This window comes from Prionailurus bengalensis, chromosome A1 (genome assembly GCF_016509475.1).
Source record: "Prionailurus bengalensis isolate Pbe53 chromosome A1, Fcat_Pben_1.1_paternal_pri, whole genome shotgun sequence".
In the NCBI taxonomy this organism is placed as follows: domain Eukaryota; kingdom Metazoa; phylum Chordata; class Mammalia; order Carnivora; family Felidae; genus Prionailurus; species Prionailurus bengalensis.
This window is the reverse complement of record NC_057343.1, coordinates 144,278,701-144,294,651: the sequence shown is the minus strand read 5'-3', so window position 1 is coordinate 144,294,651 and position 15,951 is coordinate 144,278,701. Positions and strand designations below refer to the sequence as shown.

At 35.5% G+C, this 15,951-nt stretch overlaps 1 protein-coding gene across 6 annotated transcripts in view; it reads right to left on the bottom strand.

The window, feature by feature from the left end:
* Positions 1-2,000: 2,000 nt before the first annotated feature.
* The window catches only part of TENT2 (terminal nucleotidyltransferase 2), a 71,916-nt gene continuing 57,965 nt past the window's right edge, over positions 2,001-15,951 (bottom strand). For all 6 annotated transcript variants that reach the window (XM_043592874.1, XM_043592851.1, XM_043592858.1 and 3 more), the window contains 3 exons: positions 10,150-10,241; positions 5,009-5,088; positions 2,001-3,433 (listed from right to left, as the gene is read on the bottom strand). In XM_043592874.1, the coding sequence (XP_043448809.1) occupies positions 3,359-3,433; positions 5,009-5,088; positions 10,150-10,241 (247 nt within the window). In that variant the 3' untranslated portion in view covers positions 2,001-3,358. The remainder of the gene's footprint in view (positions 3,434-5,008; positions 5,089-10,149; positions 10,242-15,951) is intronic.

The following is a 15,951-nucleotide window of genomic DNA, read 5'->3' as shown; positions in this document are numbered from 1 at the left end:
TTTTATGTTTGCGTATGAATTGTGTATTCTCTTACCCCATGGCCCCTAGCCTGTTCAGTCGGGACATTATCTCCCCTGAGAACTTTGAAGAGAAATAATTTTCCCCACTTTGGTCAAAGTTTTGTCTGAAACTCAACCCAAACGCCCTAGACCTTTGGCTGGATCATGTCATGCCCATGCTTAAAACTCAATGGCGTCCCTGTGCTCAAGGACGAAAGCTCAAGCTCCTCGAGAAGATGAATGCTGGATAACAACAGCCCACATCTGTCTGGTTTCTTCTTTAGAAGTCACGATTCTCAACATTTATTAAGCCACACCACTGTACCCTTATTTACACAGTTCCTTCTGCCTGAAAGGTTTTTCCCACCTTTATATACCTGGTGACTCACCATTCAAGATCACTACCTTTCTCTGAAATGCTCAGGTTAAATTCAATCCTATATCCAAATCATGTGTCTGTTTCCCTCTGTACATTTCGTAAATTTGTTACTCATTTTTTCCCCCACCATCCCCATCTCTTACGGGCCCAGAAGGAAGCAAAGTACTTAGCACATAGTAGATGCTTACTGAATATCCCCTGAAGAGAACAGGACCAGACCTGCTCAGTACATAGAACAGGTAGAGAGATCTTTATAATACATATTCTTCTTTTCATGAGGATGATTTTATGGCTAAAATAGACATTTATTTTTAATTACCACAAATTCTGTTCACAGAGTTGTTAAATATGATGAACATAAGGTAGGTTGTATTCACCAGTTACACTACATTATAGGTGTACATTAAGTCTGTGAGCAAAGAACTGCAAATAGTTCAGAATTATCAGCTGGTATGTGTGAGAAGGGAAGAGACAAGAGTCCAGTCTTCCAGGGTTCACTAAACCAGGTTTAACATCAGCAATAATTATCCTAACATGAGCCAGGCTTTTCCAACTAGTAATCCCAAATGACTGCTCACCTAGGACAAAAAGCATTCAATCACAGTTGTGGGAATCTGTTAAACACTAATCAAAAGTATAGAAAGCCACTGTATATTCCTTGCATTTCACTCAACATTTCTTGGGAACACTAACTAAAGCCAACAAGATTTATTTGCAAAGATTCCAGTTCAAACCAACCCCAAACTTGGCTGCAGTACAGACTGCACATTTTTAACTTCCTAACACTATTTTCTTAATGATACATGCAAACATATAGAAATGGCCAGATCAATACAAACAGAAAATAAAAGAATGTATTATTCACCACACAAGTAAGTCAAACTGAAAATAATTTAAAAGTCTAAAAAATTTCCTCATATATTAACAGCCACTTATTTGACATATTTGGCTATCACAAGATACATAATTTTAGGTTTCAGTCTATTGACTTAGAAATGGGTACAAGTTTATTAACTTCTTTATGCATTTGTTGTAGCAAGATAGTTAAAAAGTAGCAGCAGTAAGATGGGGTTGACGGGGTATGGCACTGAGAGCTGAGAAAACAGTGGCAGTGGAGGAGTCCATACCATGGTAAACGCTAGGGCTTTCTTAAGAAATGTCCTAATACTATAAAGGCAGAACTCCCTACACACTTCCCCATCCCTGAGAGCTATACAGTATTACCACAGAGCATGAGGACTATTTTTTACTGTTTTTAATGATGCCCAGTCATCACCAAAATATTATGTTCAATACATTCTAATAAAGAAGAGTTGCACAGTGTATATTTTAGGAAACTTTCCAAGAAAAAGAATTGATCTATAAAGCTTAATTGCTTCAAAAGTGTGAAAACATCAGTAATCTAAAAAATTCACCTATGTGGAAAGCTTTATTCTAAATAATGTCACAGAAATAGGGTGCTGATGTGCTTAGCTGGCTTAACCAAATATGATCTCCATTCTGAGATTTTCTGTATAACCTAAGTTATCAAGCATAAAAATTAGATTCAGCTCAGTTCTAGATAACTACAGCCTCACCTCACAAGTAAAGCCTCACACAGAAAAAACCAACACATCAACAATTTCCATATATAAACTTTATTCCATTTGACATCATACAAAAATTTAAACTTAAAGAAGAAATGAAAATCTGCACCTTTACAAGTCAAAGAAAAGCAAAAGTCTTAGCATTTGAATTGGTCTGCAAAAAACTCAAATACATTAGAGGTACAAACTGTGCTACAGCAGGTCTCAAAGAAGTTGTACACAGTCCTTCTGAAAAAGTTAAAATTGTTTTCAAGATTACTCTTCATATTTAAATGTACAGGCACTGACCAATTTACAAATATTTACATAAACCATAATCAATCTTAATAAACACTGTAGGTTTTTTTAGCAGCCACCACTACTTCTTCATATGGAAAAAAATACTAAAAAAGATATCTTTACAAACATTAAGCTTTTATTTATAATAATTTTGTCTTACCTAAAACATTTTATAGTGGCTTACTGCCTAAAAATTCCAGTTTAGATTACAATCCTACACTTGTACACAGACAAACTCTGATACTGTCAATAGGATATAATCTCAACTTTGATCTTTCAGTTTCTGTTGCTTCATGTTGCAGGAAAACGTGAAATAAAGTAAAAGTGCACATTGCACTGAACTATCATAAAGCACAGGGGACTTCATCTTTTCAAAAATCTACAACGAACTAATTCTTTAAAACAACTTACTAACCTCTAAACAATACAGGGTGCTCATATTACTACAGTGCAAAATGTACTGTTTTCAACAAAAATTTAAAGCAATCTCAAGAGTACATCAAAAGCATGTGAGGTACTAATGAAATGCTAATATAGACACACCCAAAGCCTCAGTCTATCCCGGAGAGTCAAGTGAAGACTTAAGGCAATTGTCCAGTATTTCATGCCTCTGCAGTGATTTCAGTGAAATTACAGATTTCATTTTGTTTCAAGTAACCGAATAACTGGCTTGAATCTTCACTTTACCAGAACAGACGGGCAACAAACTATATACTGTACGTTATATGTTAAGTATGTGTGAATCAGTCCCTTTCCAAAATTCCACACATCCCTTCAGTATTAGCATGTGGTGTAATTAATTGAAGTTATATCAAAAACCTTTTATTTGTTCAGATAATTCCCCCAAAAATATTTTATCTGATCTCTTGAAAATCCATGCCATAATATTACGAATCAATGTAAACATTTTCAAAAATACATCTTTAAATCAAAGGGTTTTATTAGGAAATGTCATAATAAAATATGCAATCTTTATATAAGTATGTCCTCTTAAAAATAAAACATGAAAACAAGAACAGTTAAAAAGAAACCATGATGGAGGTAAACAAAATGCATTATGGTGTTACTATTGTTCTTTATTTCTCAGAAGAATTTATTAAGATATAGAAGCCAGTTATCTTTTCAGGATAGCAGCTCTTAAAGGTAGTATACTGTTCAAATCTCTTTTGTTTTTCAATCTGTGCCATGACTGGGAGAAAAAGAAAAAAATAATTCTTAAAACATAAAATATAAGTGGAACAAAAGACTGAAAAGAGAGTTACTAGAATGTTAACAGTGGTTCTCTCTAGGAGGTAAAATTTGGGGTGATTTTGTGTGTGTGTGTGTGTGTGTGTGTGTGTGTGTATGTGTTTTTATCTCCCAAGTTTTTAATACAGTAAATGTCTTTTTTCTGCTGTCAGAAAAGAAAATGTTATTTAAAAACCCTATACCTGTGTGGTTCCAATTTATTAATAAAGAAAGGGACAGACACATAGGTGGTACAAAAAGATACAAATGACAATATTAACATTTACTCACAGACTTAAATAATTTCATCTAAAATAGCAAAGTAAGTAAGACAAAACCTTTGGGGTTTGAGAGAGTGTGAGATTATTTCAATTATTTGGTTGACTAGTTTGCATCGATAAGCTTTTCCAATTAAAAATAGTACTACAAAGCAGAGAGTAAATCTCTAATAAACCACTTTCATGTGCTTCAGAAAAAGAAGAGCACACAACTTATCAAAAAGAAAAAAACCAAATTCTTATTCACAGGCCACAGATTTGGCTCACTACTCAGTGACTGCATATCTGGTTTATTCTTACTTCAGTTGTTCAACTGACTAAAAGTATTGGTTTTATAGCTGAACAATCCTAAATGAAAGTTCAGGCATCAAGAAAAACCACAATGTAGCAATGATGTTTTTGAATTCTCAGTTTAATCTGATAGACCTAAATATTTCCTCTTGGATATTTGTTTTGCCCTGCAGAATTCTATTAATTTTAAATTTTCTATTCTGGTTGATAAAAAGAGGGCCTAATGTGAAAGACAGCTTGTAATATGACATACTTACATTTTTAATTATCATCAAAATAAAGTCTACTTGTATGTCTAATGAAAAAGTATTCCTCTAAAATGACCTTCACAGTTTGCTGATCTTTTTTTCTTTAATGAGGCATTCTCTCCTATCTGTCTCATAGTATATATTTACATCAATGTGTTTTTACACAGTACTTCGAACTCCTTGAGAAAAGAAACCACACCTAGCAAAATCACCGATGAATAAAGTCATATTATGGACTAAAGAGTGAAGGAATAAACAATATTTTATATATGTATCACTGAGGTTTATATATAATGTGTGTGTACACAAATATACACATTGATTTTTTTTAATTTCTCAAAATATAAACAAAGATAAAATGGTGCTCGAATTCCTTGTTACAATGGGGTATACAGAAGGAAAATCATAGAACAAACATTAGCTTTCTTCTAAAGCTATAGTAATTCCTTGATATTTCAAGGACAGAAAGGAGTCAGTTAGGTTTTATTCACTCATTTTGATGCTTACTTCCATGAAAATGAAAGCCATGTAAATGAACACAGAGTTCGATTTCTCTGTAGGAAAAGTTTATCTAGCAAGTCATGAATTCTCTATTGTGCTACATTAACAGCTTCATAACTCAGGAACCACGGCTACTCTGTCCTATTAGATTTTTTTTTTCCATTTTCAAAGCATACTAGTCCACTAAGGTTTCTAGAGTTAATCTCATACACTATTTACCTTTAAAAATTGATCCTTGATCATGTCAAATTTCTGCTTTTCATGCACAGCTCTGGCCGTATTTGTTCCATCAAAAGGTTCTAGAGTGTCAAATGCACATATAAACAAGAAATTATTAAAATGAGAATTTTGGTTTCTATATTAGGTTGAACTATATGAAAGAGCCAATATTTGACAGTTTTTAACCTATGAAATAGCAAGTGCACATTGTGAATCCTAATTAGATATCTGCATAAGAAAGTTTTATATACCTGTGAACCATCTAATAAGGTAGACAGAATTCAAGTGACAGGACAAGTAAAAACAAAGTCATCAGCATAGGTATGTTTTAAGTCTAAGTTATAAAAATAAGATTTCTGAAGAATGACAAAGGGTCAAAGACCTATCCCCTACCCTTAGAGAACTAAAAATAAAGAACAAAGTATTATCAAAAGGAATAAAACACTATACACAAAAAAGGTGGTCAATGTCAAATATCACAGAAAGGTAATTTTAAATTTAATTTAAAAGACCACTGATTTATCCAGCAGAGGAAAGGTCAATACCTTTGAAACTAGAAGTTTAATACTCATAAGGATGGAAAACAGTACAAAGTTATGGTGTGAATGGACAGTTTAACAGTTTAGAAAAAGATACAGTGAGAACAGTAATTTGTAGGGGAAATTTAGCAGTGAAAGAAGAGAAACAGGAGAGCAAGTATAGAAGACAGGAAGAACACAAAGGTGTGTGTGTGTGTGTGTGTGTGCGTGTGTGCGCGCGCATCTCCAATGTTACCTTCCACATATTCACCTCCACCCCACTAACCTTTCCCCCACAAGATAAGAGAGAAGAGTCCATATGTAGCGATAAGGAAACTGTCTATATGAGAAGACAAGGAAATTGAGGATACTAGTGAGAAAAGGAAGAAAACTAAAGGCATTAGAAATGAGATGGGATAGCCGAAATAATGCCAGGAGTAGGTAAAAATTACTAGTTTAAGAATTCTGGCAATGAAAAAGGAAAAAAAAAAAAAACCACAAAAACTAATTACAAGAGCCAGTACCAATCAAGAGCATTTTTCAACGATGAGAAGACGTATGTATGCTCTAAAGCTGAAAGAAAATGACTAAAGAGAAAGAGAATCAAGTGGCTAGAAAGAAGAAATGGAACAGAGGGGAAAGACCTAGATTTGTCATATAATCTAAGCAGGCCCATAATTTAAAAACACTCCTTTTGTATGTACATTTTTTGATTGTTTAGAAAGGCTATTTTTAAAAGGAGTTTATTGTCACGGTACAAGCATACCTTGTTTTATTGTACTTCACTTTATTGTGCTTCACAGATACTGTGTTTTTTGTGGCAACCCTGTGAACAAGTCTACTGGTGGCATTTTTCCAACAGCATTTGCTCACTTTGTTGTCTCTGTCACATTTTGGCAATTCTCACAATATTTCAAACTTTTTATCATTATACTTGTTATAGTGATCTGTGATCAGTGCTCTTTGATGTTGCTATTGGAATTTTTAGGGGGCACCACGACCACACCCATATAGGAAGGCAAACTTTGTAAATGCTGTGTGTGTTCTGACTGCTCCACCCACTGGCCATTGCCCTGTCTCTCTCCCTTTCCTTGGGCCCTCCTATTTTCCTTGAGACACATCAATATTGAACTCAGGCCAAAAAATAACCCCATGATGGCCTCAAAGTATTCAAGTGAAGTGAAAGAAAGAGTCACACAGTTTTCACTTTAAATCAAAAGCTAGAAATGATTGAGCTTGGTGAAGAAGGCATGCTGAACACCAAGACAGGCCAAAAGCTAAGCCTCTTGGAATGAACGCGAAGTTGTGAATGCAAAGAAGTTCTTTAAGGAAATGAAAAGAGCCATTCCTGTGAGCATATGAACACGAAAGTCAAAGTCTTACTGCTGATACGGAAAAAATTTTAGTGGTCTGGACAGAAGACCAAATAGCCACAACATTCTCTTAAGCCAAAATCTAATTCAGAGCAAGGCCCTAACTCTCTCCAATTCTACGAAGCCTGAGAGAGGTGAGAAAGCTGCAGAAGAGAAGTCTGAAGCTAGCACAGGTTTGTACATGAGGTTTAAGGAAAGAAGCCACCTCCATAACATAAAAGTGCGAGGTGAAGGAGCAAGCGCTGATGTGGAAGCCACAGAAATGTATTCAGAAGATGTAGCTAAGATAATTCGTGAAGATGCCTACCGTAAACAACAGATTTTCCAAGTAAATGAAACAGCCTTATACTGGAAGAAGATGCCATCTAGGATTTTCATAACTAGAAAGAAGTCAATGCCTGGCTTCAAAGCTTAAGGATAAGAGGACTCTCCTGTCGGGGGCTAATGTAGCTGATAACTTTAAGTTGAAGCCAATGTTCATTTACCATTCTGAAAATCCTAGGGCCCTTAAGAATTATGTTAAATCTACTATGCCTGTGTTCTATAAATGGAGCAACAAAGCCTAGATCGCAGCACATATGTCTACAACAGGTTACTAAATTATTTTAAGCCACCTTTTAAGACATACTGTTCAGAAAAAAAATTCCTTTCAAAATATGACTGCTTATTGACAATGTACCTGGTCACCCAAGAGTTCTGATGAAGATGTAAAAAAAATTGTTGTTTTCACGTCTGCTAACACAACATCCATTCTGCAGCCCATGGATCAAGAAGTGATTTCGACTTTCAAGTTTCATTATTTAAGAAATATATTTTGTAAGGCTATAAGACAGTGATTCCTATATGGATCTTGGCAAAGTCCATTGAAAAACCTTCCGGAAAGGATTCACCATTCTACATGCCAGTAAGGACATTTGTGATTCATGGGAAGAGGTGAAAATATCAGCATTAATGGGAGTTTGGAAGAAGCTGATTCCAGCCCTCATGAATGACTTTGAGAGGTTCAAGACTTCAGTGGAAAAAGTAACTGCAGATGTGGAAAGAGTGAGAGAAGTAGAATTAAAAGTGGAGCCTGAACACTGTTGTCAGCGCAGAGCCTGCGTCAGATCCTCTGTCCCCCTTTCTCTGCTCTCTCCCACTTGCGCTCTCAAAAATAAACAAACATTAAAAAAAGAAGAAGTGAAGCGTGAAGATGTGAATGACTTTTGCCACAATCTCATGATAAAACCTGAATGGATAAGGACTTGCTCTTATAGATGAGCAAAAAAAAAAATGGTTTCTTCAGATGGAATTTACTCCTGGTGAAGATGCTGAAATGTCATCAAAGGATTTAATGTTACATAAACTTAGTTGAAAAAATAGAGCAGGGTTTGAAAGGACTGACTCCAATTTTCAAAGAAATACTGTGAGTAAAATGCTCTCACATGCTATAGAGAAATCATTTGTGAAAAGAAGTCAATCAACACAGCAAACTTCACTGTCTCATTTTAAGAAATTGCCACAGCCACCTCAATCTTCAGCAATCAGCATCCTGATTAGTCAGTAGCCATCAACATCAAGACAAGATCCTCCACCAGCAGAAAGATTATGACTTGCTGAAATCTCAGACAATGGTTAGCATTTTTTAGCAACAGTCTTTTTAAATTAAGGTATGTACATTTTTCTTTCTTTCTTTTTTTTAATATCTTATTTATTTTGAGAGAGAGCATGAACGGGCAAGGGGCAGAGAGAGGGAGACAGAGAATCCCAGGCAGGCCTGTACTGTCAGGAAAGAGCCTGATGTGGAGCTCAAACTTAAAATCCATGAGATCAGGACCTGAGCCGAAATCAAGAGTCGGACGCTTGACTGAGCCACCCCGTATACTGTTCTTTTAGACGTAATACTATTCACACCTCACAGACTACAATATAGGGTAAACGTAACTTTCATATGACCAGGAAACCAAAAACTTCATTTGACTCACTTTATTGTGATATTTGCTTTATTGCGGTGGTCTGGAACTGAACCCACAATATATCTGAGGAACGCCTGTGCTTTTTTTTAAAAATAGAGTAATGCCTTATGCCAAGCTACCGGATCACATCACACACAGCACTTCACAACAGTTTTTAATATTCAAAAGAACACAAGTAACTAAAATAATACACACCCACTATGCAATTTAACCAACCACCAAAGCAGGAAATTAAATTTCATATTCAAAGACGCTTAAGATGTTGCATATAATCCAAGAATAAAATATTCTAAATTTGATGTTTTCCTACAAACACTGCACTTAACACTTAACACATTCTTTTTTACCTCAAGATTTACAAAAGTCTTCAACTTGGAATCTGTGAGAGTAATTTTGCCTCTTGAAGTCAATTTCCCACCAACTCAAAGAAATATTCAACAACATGTAAATTAATTTTAGAGAACAGATTATCTTCAGAGCATTCGATTTTTAAAGTAAAATAAATACTATTCATAAAAATCTAGCTTGCCTTAAGTATCGATATTTTAGCTATAAAAGAACTCATTTTATCTCAGTATAAGTATCATCACATGAAGATAATATTTTCTTCCACCTTCAAGTCATGAAATTAAATTTCAATCACCTACAAGCAGGAGGGATGAATAAAGACTGCTCAAATATTACCAACTGGAATATTAAACGCCTAAATTCGTATTTACTATTTTTTACAGCTAAAGAATTAATTTTTTAAAATTCAATGAAAACACTCAGCCATAAAAAAGAATGAAATCTTGTCATTTGCAACAACGTGGATGGAGCTAGAGAGTATTAAGCTAAGTGAAGTAAGTCAGAGAAAGACAAATGCCATATGATTTCACTTATATGTGGAATTTAAGAAACAAAACAAACAAACAGAGGGGGAAAAAGGGAGGCAAACCAAAAAACACACTCTTAACTACAGAGAACAAACTGATGGCTACCATAGGGGAGGAGAGTGGGGGGATGGATTAAATAGGTGATGAGGATTAAGGAGGGCACTTGTGATGGGCACTGCATGGTGTATGTAAGTACTGAATCACCAAATTCTACACTTAAAGCTAATATTACACTGTATGTTAACTGGAATTTAAATAAAAAGTTGGAAGAAAAAAAAGAAAATTTTATAACTAAAAGACTTGTAAGCCAGAATATGAATGTATTAATTTTAACTGAAATACAAACTGAAATTATTCAAGTAATTCTCTCAGTACCATGGTGATAACTGGGTGGTAAAGTAGTAGTTGTGGGAAAGCTACCTTCGACACAGATGTATTTATTTCTCCATTCAATACCATCAGGCCTGGGAATGGCTTTGGCTTCACGAACTGAAATCATTTGACTGTTCCAGCTGAAAGAAGAAAAATACCGTGTTAACTATTTGCTTAATTTTCATTTTATTAGGTTTATCATATTTAACAGCGAGTCCCATTCTGATTTTCTCACAGAATACTGAAACTTGCCTCCACCCTCAGCACCTCAATCCCTATTTCCCCTTCTTTTTTCTCCATAGCACTTAAATTCTAACAATTTGCTTATTTATTATGTTACTGTTTATTGTGTGTCTCTCCCAAGCCGAATGAAAGCTCCAAGATAATTTATGTATTTTTTTCACTGTTCGGATATTGTTTAGTACAAAGTAAACATTCAATACATATTTACCGAATAAATGAATATGAAAAATAAGAAAATATAAGCAGAAAATATAAAAATTATGTTCATTGTTAGCACCTCAGGAAGGATTTCTTATTAAGACATGTAATCACACACTGTTTTCTGATATCATTAAATAATCTTGTTTAGTGCATGTCCATTTATATGATTTGGGAGAAAATTTTGCAATTTTACAATAGAAGCCAGTAGGTGCTGTTTTAGGAAAAATTAATACTCTATGAAAACATATTGTTATTGCTGTATATCAGATGTAGCTATTAACAGTAAAGTTATATTCAAATAAAACAATTTTATCAGCATATCGAAAGGTAAACTGACCAGTCTGTCTGTAGTAGGTTACCTTACATTCTGGTTTTGTTTGGTTTTTTTATTTCTTTATAATAGTTCTGCACAAGTATGATTTTTGTTTTCTCTAAAATGTATGACAATTCACCTTGTATACAAGATAAAAATAAATTTGGAAAATAGGTGAAATCTTTTTTTTTTTTTTTTCAGCCATATTTAGTTCTGTCCACCATTTCAGTAAGAATAGAAAGACCAAGTTTTGGGACCTTCCATCTCCAACATTTATCTACTCGTCCTCTATTTATCAGACAAAGAATTTCTAAGAATATAATCATGGGTCCAATATGGCATTTGTTTCTGGAAAACTGATCCATCTCTATGTTAAATATGCAAGAAAACATTGCACCTTGTGAAGTTGGATAATTGAATAGGATCCTTGAAGTATGACTTTCTATTTTTTCTTATCAGGAATACTAGAAATACTTAACAAAGACAGCTTTTAAATTAAGAATACATATCAGAATTTATGCTTTTTAAAAACTAAGTAGGTTATCAAAGAGAAATACTTAGTATTAATTACAGTAACATGTTTTAGATCTGTCGTCTACAGCAGCTCCATTAGTAGAAACTCCAAACAGAAAAGAACTACAATGCTCTGTTGGTCCAAGTTTGTTTCCAAAATTTTTGTAAAATAACAAGGAAGGGGCATCTAGCTGGTTTAGTCGTAAATAGAGCATGAGACTCTCGATTTTGGGGTCATGAGTTCAGGACCCACACTGGTTATAGCGATTACATACATATATAAATACAAAAGAAAAAAAAAAAAAAACAATGTAAAGGAGAGAGTTATAGAACCATGTGCCAGAACCAAACAATGATACTTTGTGCTACACTTTACTTCATACCACTTGAGGTAAATTTCACTAATAAAATGAACTTTTTCCTGAGACTACTTGTTTCTCATTCAACTTAAAGGACAGTTGAATCTGAAATAAAATTAAAATTGGAATGTTAAAAAGGTGCAGACTGATTTTTTTCTTTCAGACAAATTTAGAATGTCGAAATACTGCATCCTGCTGTTAAATTACAGTTCTTTGTTTTTTTTTTTTTTAATCAAAGGAACTCTTCTTACCACCATACTTCTATGAAATACAATCCTGAATTTATATTACATGCCAATACTTAGTTCTAAACTGGGTCACAGAAACATATGTTACATACCTACATTCACTTTATTATCCCTAACCAGGTATCATTTAAGCTGCAGCCTATAATCAACCTGAATAATGCAGCTATTTAAGTGACTATATCATTTGAAGTACTTCACAAAGGGGAAAAAAAAAAAAAAGAATATTTTAAAACACTATAATTTAGACTGATTCAATCTATTGCATTTTCAAAGCGCTTTTAAATATTTCTAAATTGTTAAATATTTGAAATAATAAAATATGATATATAATTTATTTACTATTTTTATTTTTAGAGGTAAATTTAAATGTAGAATCCAAATGGAAATTTATAAACATTTTCCTTAAATATGTCATTCTTTAAAACAGGGCCCTAATTAACTCTTGTATCATACTATATTTTTCCTTATTTTATTTTTTTAAGCATATAGTGCAACAATGATTTCAGGAGTAGATTCCTTAGTGACCTTTACCCATTTAGCCCATCCCCCCTCCCACAACCCCTCCCGTAACCCTCAGTTTGTTCTCCATATTTATGAGTCTCTTCTGTTCTGTCCCCCTCCCTGTTTTTGTATTATGTTTCCCTTCCCTTAGGTTCATTTATCTCTTAAAGTCCTCATATGAGTGAAGTCATGATTTTTGTCTTTCTCTGACTAATTTCACTCAGCATAATACCCTCCAGTTCTATCCATGTAGTGGCAAATGGCAAGATTTCATTATTTTTGACTGCTGAGCAATACTCCATTGTATATATATGCCACACCTTCTTTATCCATTCATCCATCGACGGACATTTGGGCTCTTTCCATACTTCAGCTATTGTCGATAGTGCTGCTGTAAACACTGGGGTGCATGCGTCCCTTCTAAACAGCACCCCTGTATCCCTTGGATAAATACCTAATAGTGCAATTGCTGGGTCGTAGGGTAGTTCTATTTTTAGTTTTTTGAGGAACCTCCTCCATACTGTTTTCCAGAGTGGCTGCACCAGCTTGCATTCCCATCATACCATATTTTTCTATTGTAATTTGTTTGCCATATGAAAATCTATTATTTTTCACTCAATAATTAAGGTGTAAAATAAGATACAGCCTATAAAAGAGGAATGTGTCAGGAAAGCAGATAGAGGGCTTAATTTTTTTTTTTAACATTTATTTTTTTTTAATTTTTTTTTTTTTTTAACGTTTATTTATTTTTGGGACAGAGAGAGACAGAGCATGAATGGGGGAGGGGCAGAGAGAGAGGGAGACACAGAATTGGAAACAGGCTCCAGGCTCTGAGCCATCAGCCCAGAGCCTGACGCGGGGCTCGAACTCACGGACCGCGAGATCGTGACCTGGCTGAAGCCGGACGCTTAACCGACTGCGCCACCCAGGCGCCCCAACATTTATTTATTTTTGAGACAGAGCATGAACGGGGGAGGGTCAGAGAGAGGGAGACACAGAATCTGAAACAGGCTCCAGGCTCTGAGCTGTCAGCACAGAGCCCGACGCGGGGCTTGAACTCACGGACCGTGAGATCATGACCTGAGCTGAAGTCGGCCACTTAACCAACTGAGCCACCCAGGCGCCCCTAGAGGGCTTAATTTAATCTAAAATAGATTTGATAATATATGGTAATATTTTGAATATAAAACTTAGTTTACCAACTCTATATTGGTAAGATGCCTGCTTCTTTACTTCAGTAATGATAATGGACTGCTACTTATCCATTAACTCTCTCCTAGCCATTATTTTAATGACAAAGTGTTTTGAAATGTTTTCTTAAACAGGAACATTAAAATTAAAATTTTAAGTCTAACAAAGCAAGTCAAAATTATGGGTCCGATACTATATGACCATGTATATATGTACACATATACATATACAAACATACATACAAATACATACACACATATGCTAAGACTAGTCTAATTAAGTGAACAAATATATATTTGGGGCTGGGAAGCAAACAAAAAGAAAACTTTGTCAGGGATTTCAAGCTTCTTATGCAGACAGAAAATTTTGGTCTAATGCTAGAGTTTTGTTTTTAAAAAAAATTTTTTAACGTTTATTTTTGAGACAGAGAGAGACAGAGTGTGAGCGGGGGAGGGTCAGAGAGAGAGGGAGACACAGAATCCTAAGCTGGCTCCAGGCTCTGAGCTGTCAGCACAGAGCCTGACGCGGGGCTCGAACTCATGGACCGTGAGATCATGACCTGAGCCGAAGTCGGACGCTTAACTGACTGAGCCTCCCAGGCGTCCCTAGAGTTTTCTTTTGTTAGAGTTCTGTTTTGTTTTGACTGGTTCTCCTTCTGCCTGACCCTTTCTTCCACCTGACTCCTTAAATTCTGGTGTCCATCAGGGTCTCACCTCTTTCAATTTTCTTCTAATGCTACAGCACCCCTCCTAAGCTTTAACAGTCTGATGTTTCTTTCCCAAATCCTCTCTCCAGCCCTGATCTTGATACTAAGCTCAAGGACAATCCTTGCAATTAACAACTGGAAACCACCACCTGGATGTCCTACATGCATCCCTGTGCCCACATTTTCGAGACTAATTTAATACATTCTGTCTATGGTCAGAATAAACCACTTCCGTGCACACCCCCTCAACTTTCTTACCCTTCCTGCTGCACTTATCTTATTTGGTAGAAAAACAACCATTATTAAATCTATGTCTACTCCAATTCATTCCCATGCAGCTCAACAGGCCTGGAGAGAAATATGCAACCATGCTGACCTTTAAATTCATGACAACTTTAAATGCACTTTAAATTTATGATGACTTAGCTCAAAAAGACGTTAGATGCTACTACCCACCAATTGTATTGTATTTCCATAGTTAATACACTCCTTTATTCTCCTACAGGATAATTCATACTTCCTCTCACTTTTCAAATTTCCTCACTCACAATCATTCCCAGTTGATGTCCATCCTTCATTTCACTAAAAAACTAAAGCAACCAAAAGATAATTTCTACTACCTCCCACTCTTATCAATTCCTCTATATCCACATACTCTGCTTTTTCTTTTTTTTTTAATAATTTTTTTTAATGTTTATTTATCTTTGGGAGGCAGGGAGACAGAGTGGGGGAGGGGCACAGAGAGAGGGAGACACAGAATCCGAAGCAGGCTCCAGTCTCTGAGCTGTCAGCACAGAGCATGATGCAGGACTTGAACCCACAAAGCAGGATCACGACCTGGGCCAAAGTCAGACACCCAACCAACTGAGCCACCCAGGTGGCCCTTCTTATTATTATTATTAATGCATTGTCTGTGCTCCTATCCCACTTGTGCTCTAGATTCAAACCCTCCTTGATTCAAAAAAAGTATACTGTTCAACAACTTACTATGTATTTCCCTGCTATCATCAATTTTGACATCAAGATGGGTTATTTCTCCTGAAAAACTCAACCCCACTGAACTCTCCGATTCCTTTTTGTTATTATTATTTGAGAGAGAGAGAGAGAGAGCGCGAGAGAGCACGTGAGCAGGGGAGAGGGGCAGAGGGAGAGACTTAACTCCGATTTCTACTCCCCATTCTATATACTACACTATGTGTATTTAATTTTTCCCTGTTCTCTCTTGAGCCCACACCAGTGATGCTTTTTACCCCCATTATTCCACAGAAACTGCTCCTGGCAAGAGACCAGGGGCCTCCCATGTGGACCAATGTTCCAACGGTCACCTTTTACTGCTCATCTTGTACTTGACCTATCAAAACCTGTGACACAGATAATCACTCCTTCCCCCTCGAAACACTTCCCCACCCTTGGATTCTAAGACAATACATTCTATTGGCTTTCCTCCTATCTCAATGATCCTCCCTTTTGGACTATAAATTAGTTCTTTCTTATCCCTCACCTCATTTTTATTTCATCTTTGTATTACGAAATTCTTCAGAGAGAAAAACTTGAAAAGCATAAAGCTCAAAAAGA